The sequence below is a fragment of the Aulonocara stuartgranti genome (genome assembly GCF_965226115.1).
Source record: "Aulonocara stuartgranti genome assembly, chromosome: 3".
Lineage (NCBI taxonomy): Eukaryota > Metazoa > Chordata > Actinopteri > Cichliformes > Cichlidae > Aulonocara > Aulonocara stuartgranti.
Genome location: NC_138941.1, coordinates 41,198,752 through 41,207,125, shown reverse-complemented (window position 1 = coordinate 41,207,125; position 8,374 = coordinate 41,198,752). Strand labels below are relative to the sequence as shown.

General features: G+C 42.6%; 1 protein-coding gene across 3 annotated transcripts in view; it reads right to left on the bottom strand.

Annotated features, from left to right (window-relative positions):
• gba2 (glucosidase, beta (bile acid) 2) overlaps positions 1-8,374 on the bottom strand; it is a 24,126-nt gene that overhangs the window by 8,538 nt on the left and 7,214 nt on the right. For 2 of the 3 annotated variants that reach the window (XM_082527932.1, XM_082527931.1), the window contains exons 3-8: positions 4,427-4,518; positions 4,043-4,158; positions 3,101-3,319; positions 2,105-2,344; positions 1,821-1,923; positions 452-605 (exon numbers count right to left, since the gene is read on the bottom strand). In XM_082527932.1, the coding sequence (XP_082384058.1) occupies positions 452-605; positions 1,821-1,923; positions 2,105-2,344; positions 3,101-3,319; positions 4,043-4,158; positions 4,427-4,518 (924 nt within the window). Of the gene's footprint in view, positions 1-451; positions 606-1,820; positions 1,924-2,104; positions 2,345-3,100; positions 3,320-4,042; positions 4,159-4,426; positions 4,519-4,628; positions 4,713-8,374 lie in introns of those variants that run through there. The other variant, XM_082527933.1, reaches the window with a different exon arrangement.

Sequence of the window (8,374 nt, the reverse complement as noted above, 5' to 3'; positions counted from 1 at the left end):
AAAAACAGCTGCTTGTTTAAGTGAAAATACGTTGATTTTTTTTTTTTTGCACAAATAAAGTTGTGGAGTTGTAAAGTACTTTGTCTAGTGTCAATTATATCGTCAGTTATATCGTTATCGCAAATTTTCAAATGTATATCGTGATAAATATTTTTGGTCATATCGCCCTGCTCTAATATATATGAATGTATATTTTGTTGCCCATCACCTTCAGAGATGCTTTTTTGCTGTAGTTATAATAAATAAGCAAAATTCAAACAAGCTGTTTTACATTTAGCAACAGCAAAGACTCACAACACAGGAAACACGCTAAAAAGATAAAGTGCTTCTTTACAAAGTAGCCCATAGTTGAAAAATGCAGTATTAAGCCTTCCAGCACATTTTGGTGACATTTTTGTCTTTTATAAAAGCAACATACTGTCTGTGTATTTCCTTTTTGTGTTTGAGCTACCTCATGTGCTCCTTCTCCCGAGACCCAAAGGTAATTTTGGGCATGTCCCAGGCCAAGCAGAACTCCAGTGAGTTATGGCCCTGAGCTGGCACCGAGCAGCCCACAGCTACTGCCGCAGCTACCTTTTCTCCTTTAACTGTTGGTGGACTGGATCCTGCAGAGGGAAGACAGACAAGAGGTTAATGACTTGTTGTAAACTCTAATATTTCAGAGATGACTTTAGAGAGAACGAAAATAAAATAATATAATTTGTTTTCAGTGTCTTAAAGTAATTTTGTGTTTTTTTAAAGAGAGAAAAGTAAAGAAATGACAGCAAGTGTGAGAAAAGATATGAAACTAATCCAGGGTTGTACTTGGAGGACTGGAATGTGGCTTTAGAAGACCATTTGTCCTACAACCATACATGCCAACCCTCCCGATTTTTCCGGGAGAATCACCAATTTCAGTAACCCTCCTGAAAATCTCCTAGAGCCACCGTTCTCCCAAATTTCTCCTGATTTTCCACCCGGAGAACAAAAATGAAAAAAATGAAAAACCGTATCCCAGAATTCATTCATTCATTCATCCCAGCCAATTCCAGTTTCCAACAATGGCGGAAGCTACTTAGTTTTAATATTACTCTTATTTGTTCCTGAGTAAATCGGTTTGGCTGAGATTAAAGTTATTAGATTAGATTAAATAAATCTTTATTAATCCCTCAGGAGGGTTCCTCCGGGTTTTCACACAGCTGAATAAACGTCAAACAGAAAACTGATTAAACAGAAGTGTAAGATAGTCGAGAATTTACGTCAGCGTCCGGTTATATTTAGATAGCAAGGAGCTCCACCAAGAGAGCTCATGACGTAATTCTAAAGGCGAGATCGTCACAGTCACTCACTACTGGCCTACCCGGCTTTCGGAGGACCCGGCCCACTTAGACCACAAAGGCCGGGTCCACAGGTGGATGCAGCCTCTGAATTTGGACAGCCCCAGCTGGGGGACAGTAGGCTAATAACGGTGACATTTAACTTACTTTAAAAAAAATTTGTATATGTGTATGCATATGTATATGTATGCCCCTCCCCTTCTTTTTTGAATGTCTCCCTAATTCTGAGGTCTCAAGGTTGGCAAGTATGCCTGCAAAGATGACTCACAATTTAATAAATAACTATAATCAAATAAAATTTGATTCACACACTACTGTTTTCTTTCATTCCACATCTTTTTAAGCTACTTTAAATATGGTTACACTAAAATCTATAAAACATTTTGTGTTCTCTTCTACTAATTTTAATGCCACAGTGGGGATTTATTTAGCATTAATCTTGTTTCATTCTACTTTTTAGACATCCGTCTCCTCTCTGCACAGTATATTTTTCTAAGTGTTGACCTGTAGGAGAGTCCAGCCGTCCATCATCGATGAGGTCGTTCCACAGACTGAAGCAGGGTCCCTTTGGACTGAACGCTGTTTGGTGGCTGATCTCCCTGTCAGACTGGTAACGTGCACACAAACACACTCTTGTTGGCAAATCTAAAGATTAATACTCATTAATACCAACAGATTACATTTCCAAACAACAGAGACTATTGTTAAAAGTCCAGAGTTCATTCCCAGGGAAATACTTGTACGCCTAGTTAGCACAAAAACCTTCTTACAGCTGCTAAAAATCATACCTGCTCTCGGGCTGCGATGCACAGAGTGTAAGGGTTCACTGCAGTACAGTGATGAAGTAGGACCCCAGACACCGCCTCCCCCTCCTTCTCCAGGTGAAATGGTTCATTCCAGTGTCCGACACACTTGTCGTCCTTTTGTCCTGATCCGTTGACCATGGTAAACATAATCGAGACATCAAGATCGTACTCGTTCTTGTTCTCTATGTCCCACACCAATACTGCAACTGGGAGACTTGAGTCCTGAGAGGATGTAGATGTAGATGATGAGTTAACCTTAACCTTAACACATCAGTATTATTCCTTATTAGAACATATAATCTGCTAATGAACATCCTGTTCATCCGTCTTTTTATGCGTGGTTTCACTGTGCAGCACCTGTGATCATCCCTGTTTGTTTTTTTATAAATACCGTGGTGTGGTATGGTGTAGTTCAGCAGTCCCCAAGCTTTTTTGTGCCACGGACCGGTTTAATGTCAGACAATATTTTCACGGACGGGCCTTTAAGGTGTCGCAGTTAAATACAACAAAATAAAATGATACGACCAAGATAAAAACTGTATTTTGTAAATATAATAATAAGCACAAATTCACTGTGTAATTGTGTAACTTTATTAGCAGCGTCCTCCTGAAACACGCCAACAACACTGAGAGTAACATCCTCTTCTCTGAGCCTTAATGCTCTCTGGTCGCTATGGTATCATTTTGAAATAAATATTTACACAAGACACACAACTACAACACAGGAAAGACCGAGGGAAACAGAGTTAACGGTAAAAACTCTGAAAACCATAAATTTCCCACCCGAGCCTCAAGTCTCACGGCCCAGTACCAAACAACTCACGGACCGGTACCGGGGGTTGGGGACCGCTGGTGTACTTGATTTGTTGGGTAATAGTGGACTTTTTTTTAAGCACTTTAACGGCAGTTTACCAGCTTTTTACCTTGTAAAAATTACAAATTGAGTGCAATAAAGGAGGGAGTTCAACTGTAGGTTACCTGATAATCATGAGGGATGACTGGGGAAATCTGTCTGCAGGTCAGGGTGACGTTCTGTCCTGGCAGGTCGTAAACCGTCCAGGCGCGAGGATACAAGGCGTGATAGAAGGCGTACTCCCCGCAGTAGCCCCAGTTCCAGCCTTGTAATGTAGGTGGACGCTCTACAGATAACACCTGCTGGTAAACAGTTTTTCCTTCACGACGCAAACACACAGTGAACTGTGAACACAGAAAAATGAGAAGAGGGACATGTTGACAGATAATCGTTTTATGGTATGTCTTTGGAGACAAAACATTTGCACAGTCATTACAAAAAAAAAAAAACTCAATTTGTTCAGTGTTGTAGGCATTAGCCAGAGATGCCCAAATGTAAGCTATTAGTAAAGCCATAAAGTCTTGATGAGAAGCTTTTAAAACCTGGAGCAAATACACCAAACCTTTTAAGCATTTTTAAAATCAGGTTTGACTGATTCTACGAGTGCAGTTTGTTTCCCAGTGACCACTGAAGTTACAGCTCAAATATTTTTCTCATGTCATCTAAGCAAGGAAGTGCTTACTTTGTCTGCCTTGTCATTCTACATTGTGATATTTCTCAAGGCGAAAGTGCTCCCAGCTGCCATTTGCACACTGAGATGAAGACAACAATAGTGCTCGTGACAATAAAAACACGTGTTCCAGTACCGTGGAGTCACACCCTCTCTCAAAACATTCTAGCTCAATGTAGTTACTGCATGAGAAAATGGATTGTACAGCTTTTTATGTTTTTATGATATCTACACCAGCTGATAAGCAGGTACTTATTTGTAAACTGAGACTCTGCCAGCAATAGGAGGAAATTATTTTCTGACTTCCAAAGAAACAAAAATGCATTGTAATCCAATTTGTTTTTGTTTTTTCAGTTCATTACAGAATTCATCCTGTCATGTCAGCCACTGTAATCACCTGATTGGGTATGACTGTTTTGTAGTGGTACATCCCAGGATTAAGTTGCCATCTGCAGAACTCCCCCCTCCAACCTCTTGTGATGGTACCTCCTCCAATGCCGCCAAGTGGAGCACCTGTAAATCAGAGAACAGAGTCAACATTGCAAAAACTGCATAATCCTAAGCAGCATGACAGGAAAGTCTACAAACACACTGGTCGCTCTCCGTGAGGTTGCAAAGTATTTCCTACTGTGAGACTTCAACAGGTTCTCAATGATCCCAATTTGTTTGCACACTATTGATCATGATTATATTTAAAGTAAACAGAACTGTGTTTTATGTTAAGATTTATCATAAAAAAGTTGCAAAAAAAATTTGAGCCTCAGTCTGTAAAAACACTCACCGTAGATTTGGCGTAAGGGTTGGGCACCAAACATATCAATGAACGGAGCCTTCTTTTCCACCTGCGTCTTCTTGTACCAAAACTTTAGATACCTGGATGAACACAAGCAACAGGAATATCTAGAAATACTGAGACACTGATCTGGTTTTGTTGAAGAGCATTGATTGGGAATGCTTTAACAATCAGAGATTTAGAAAATTACCAGGTCAGTCACATGAGCACGCCTTTTCTCCTTGCTCGTTTGTTTTTGTGTTAAAGGCACCTTTTCAGCCAAAGCTGAATCAAACAATTTGCACACACCAGCATGCTGTGAGAAAAAAAGAGAGTTGTGCAACTGCTTAACGGAAGTGCCTGCAAAGGTAGTCGAAGTGACAGTTGGATTCTAGCATGTGTAAATGTGTGGGTGGGCCCCGCACTTCCTTTCAAGCAAGAATACATTGTCAAATAATTAGGCCACGTTACAAAAGAATTCAAACTGCTTTCAGAGCCTGAGAGTTGAGTCATTAATCTGTTTGCACTCTGATCTAAGATCTATAGCACAAGACTGTTTGTTTAGCACGAGCCTTCGTTACATTTAACATACATTTAGATATAGGCATCTGCAGTGGCAGTCATCAAAGAATACCTTTTTAAGCCAAAGTGGTGAGCCGCAGAGACCCCAATGATGGGATGTCACACAAGTTGCAAATATGAGTTTTTTAGCACAAAAGACCACCTCAGTTCTTTGTCATAAAGGTTAATGTTTTACATCGTTATGATGTCAGTTTAGGTGGTCTTTAATATAGGAAGTTGTTCATTTAAAATCATTTTCCACAGTGTGTGTCTTTTCTTCTATCTCCCTCCCCTCAGCCCAAATGGTCGCAGCAAATGACTGCCCCGCTGAGCCCATTCCATTTCAATTCCATTTTATTTATACAAAGCTAAATCACAGCAACAGTTGCCTCAACAGGCGAGTTATACTTTAAGGTAAAGACTACGATAACAAAAAAAAACAAAAAAAAAATCATATGAACTCCTATGAGCAAGTACTTTGGCAACAGGACTGTTTTGAAAACACGGACTGGAGCGTGTTCGAACATCAGGACCTTGAAGAGCACACAACATCAGTGCTCTCATATATTAACTTCTGTGTCAACAGTGTCACTGTGGACAAACGTCTCCGGGTGTATTCCAACCAGAAACCCTGGATGACTAAAGAGGTCCAGGTCCTGCTGAAGCAACGTGACACCGCTTTTAGATCCGGTGATGGTATGCAGTACAGTGCAGCCAGATCTGAGTTGAAAAGAGGCATCAGAGAGGCCAAGGCAGCGTACAAGAGAAGGATCGAAGACCACTTCAGCACCAAAAACTCACGACAGGTATGGCAGGGAGTTCAGCACTTAACCAACTACAAACCTGGCAATACCACGTTGACTGAGGGTAACGCGGAGCTTGCGGAGGAGCTGAACCACTTCTTCGCACGCTTTGAGGTGAAGGGACCAGAGGCAGCAGCAGCAAAAACATCGGACAGCAGCAGCAGCCCAAGCCTCATAGTGCAGGAATATGAGGTGAGGCGCACACTGAGGGCAGTAAACCCCAGGAAGGCCGCCGGACCAGATGGGGTAACCGCAAAGGTCCTAAAAGAGTGTGCAGACCATCTGGCTGGGGTCATCACTAAGATCTTCAACACTTCACTGTCCCAGTCCTGCATCCCGCCGTGCCTAAAGTCAGCCACAATTGTCCCATTGTCAAAGCGTACTAACATTAGCAGCCTCAACGACTACCGACCAGTTGCTCTAACACCTGTTATAATGAAGTGCTTCGAGAAACTGGTCCGACGTCACATCATGTCCTGCTTGCCACCCACACTTGACCCGCTCCAGTTTGTATACAGAGCTAACAGATCAACTGAAGATGCCATTGCTACAACGCTCCACACCACCATCTCTCACCTGGAAGTGCAGGGCCGTTACGCCAGGCTGCTCTTTGGTGACTTTAGCTCTGCTTTCAATACGATACTCCCGGACAGACTAATAGTTAAATTGCTGGAAATTGGACTTCCTTCCACCACCTGCCGCTGGATCAGAGACTTCTTCTCAGACCGTGTACAGAGAGTTAGAGTGGGGCCTCATCTTTCCTCAGCCCTCAGCCTCAACACCGGCTCTCCACAAGGCTGTGTACTGAGTCCCCTACTGTACACTCTGTACACACATGACTGTGTTAGTTCCCACCCAGACAACACAGTCATCAAGTTTGCAGATGATACCACCGTGGTGGGGCTCATCTCAGGGGGAGATGAGACGGCGTACAGAGCTGAAGTTCAGAGGCTGTCAGATTGGTGTGCAGATAACAACCTGGACCTCAATACCACCAAGACAAAAGAACTGGTAGTTGACTTCAGAAGGAGGAAGTCCGAGCTGCAGCCTGTCAGCATCAACGGGGAGTGCGTGGAAAGGGTCTCCAGTTTCAAGTTTCTGGGTGTGCACATAGACACAGACCTCCAATGGAGCTCTAACACCTCTGCGGTCTTAAAGAAGGCCCAACAGCGTCTCCACTTTCTGAGAATCCTCAGAAAAATGTACCTGAAGAAGGAGCTGCTGACCGTCTTCTACCGCTGCTCCATTGAAAGTGTGCTGACATATTGCATCGGTGTGTGGTTCTCCAGCTGCACCACAGCACACAGAAAGGCGCTCCAGAGGGTCATCAACATGGCCCAAAAAATCATTGGACATCCTCGTCCCTCCCTGAAGGACCTGTACAGCACTCGCTGTCTCAAGAGGGCACGCAGCATCCTACGGGACTGCACACACCCAGGACACCGGGTGTTTAAGCTGCTGCCGTCTGGCAGGAGGTTCAGGCTGCTGAGGTCCCGAACAAATAGACTCAAGGACAGCTTTTACAACAGGGCAATAGCCCTGATCAATGTAAATAGCTGACCTGACTGGATACCTCCCTGGACTTTTTTAGGGGGGAGGTAACAATGTTTAAAACAATAACAATAATATTTATATTTATAACAAGGTGCAATAATAATTAATGTGCAATAATAACAGTGTGCAATACACATACACTTATTCTTCTTTTTTATACTAAGTTAATATACTGTGTTGTGTTGTTTGTTGCGTTGTGATGTGTCATATCGTGTCGTGTTGTGTTATATGTAGTGCCGACGTAGGACAGTTTTTCCAATTTCATTGTACTACTGTACTATGTATCTAACAGTGGGGAGAAAAAACTCTTTTCTTTATCAGGAAGAAACCTCGGGCAGAGCCAGGCTCAGGGAGGGGCAACCATCTGCGGTTATTGTTTGCAGTCAGGTGAGCTATATGAATACATTTTTAATTGAATTACAAACAACACTTGTGCAGCATTAAAATAGGAAACAGACCAGAATTATTGTTAAGGTTTCAGCCACAGAGAGCTTTCTACTTGCTGTGAGGAAGATCCTGTGCAACAGCAGAACTGCTGTGCATGACAGTGTAGTTCCAAACAATAACTTCAGAGCAGAGTTCAAACCAGAAATGGTCTATCAATACAGCTCCAGTCAGGGTGAAAAGGATTTGTTAAACAATGTTATTTGAAGCTACAGCAGGGTAGGCCATTGTCAGGATTTTGTTATTCTGTACAAAAGCAAACAATGGCCAGACTCTGGTGCAGATCTATGAATGCAGACCAGTCTGTGAACCTCAACCTAAGCTGTGTGAGCTCAAACGGGCATCTTTTCCACAGTGAGTCTGAAAAACAGTCCACTGTGTCACACAGTGTGCCAATTAAGTTGTAGGGAAACTAGCTAGCTTTTCTTTTCTTTCCCAAGTCAAGGAGCAGTCCTAATGACTGGTGAGCCTCGCCGAGTCACTCTGACAGACACATACTCCTTCGTCAAGGCACATTGTCAGGATTTAAACAGTACCACAGCTGGCTGTACAGTCCACTAAAGCTGCAGAATGTACTACTTTGCATCTCAGATAT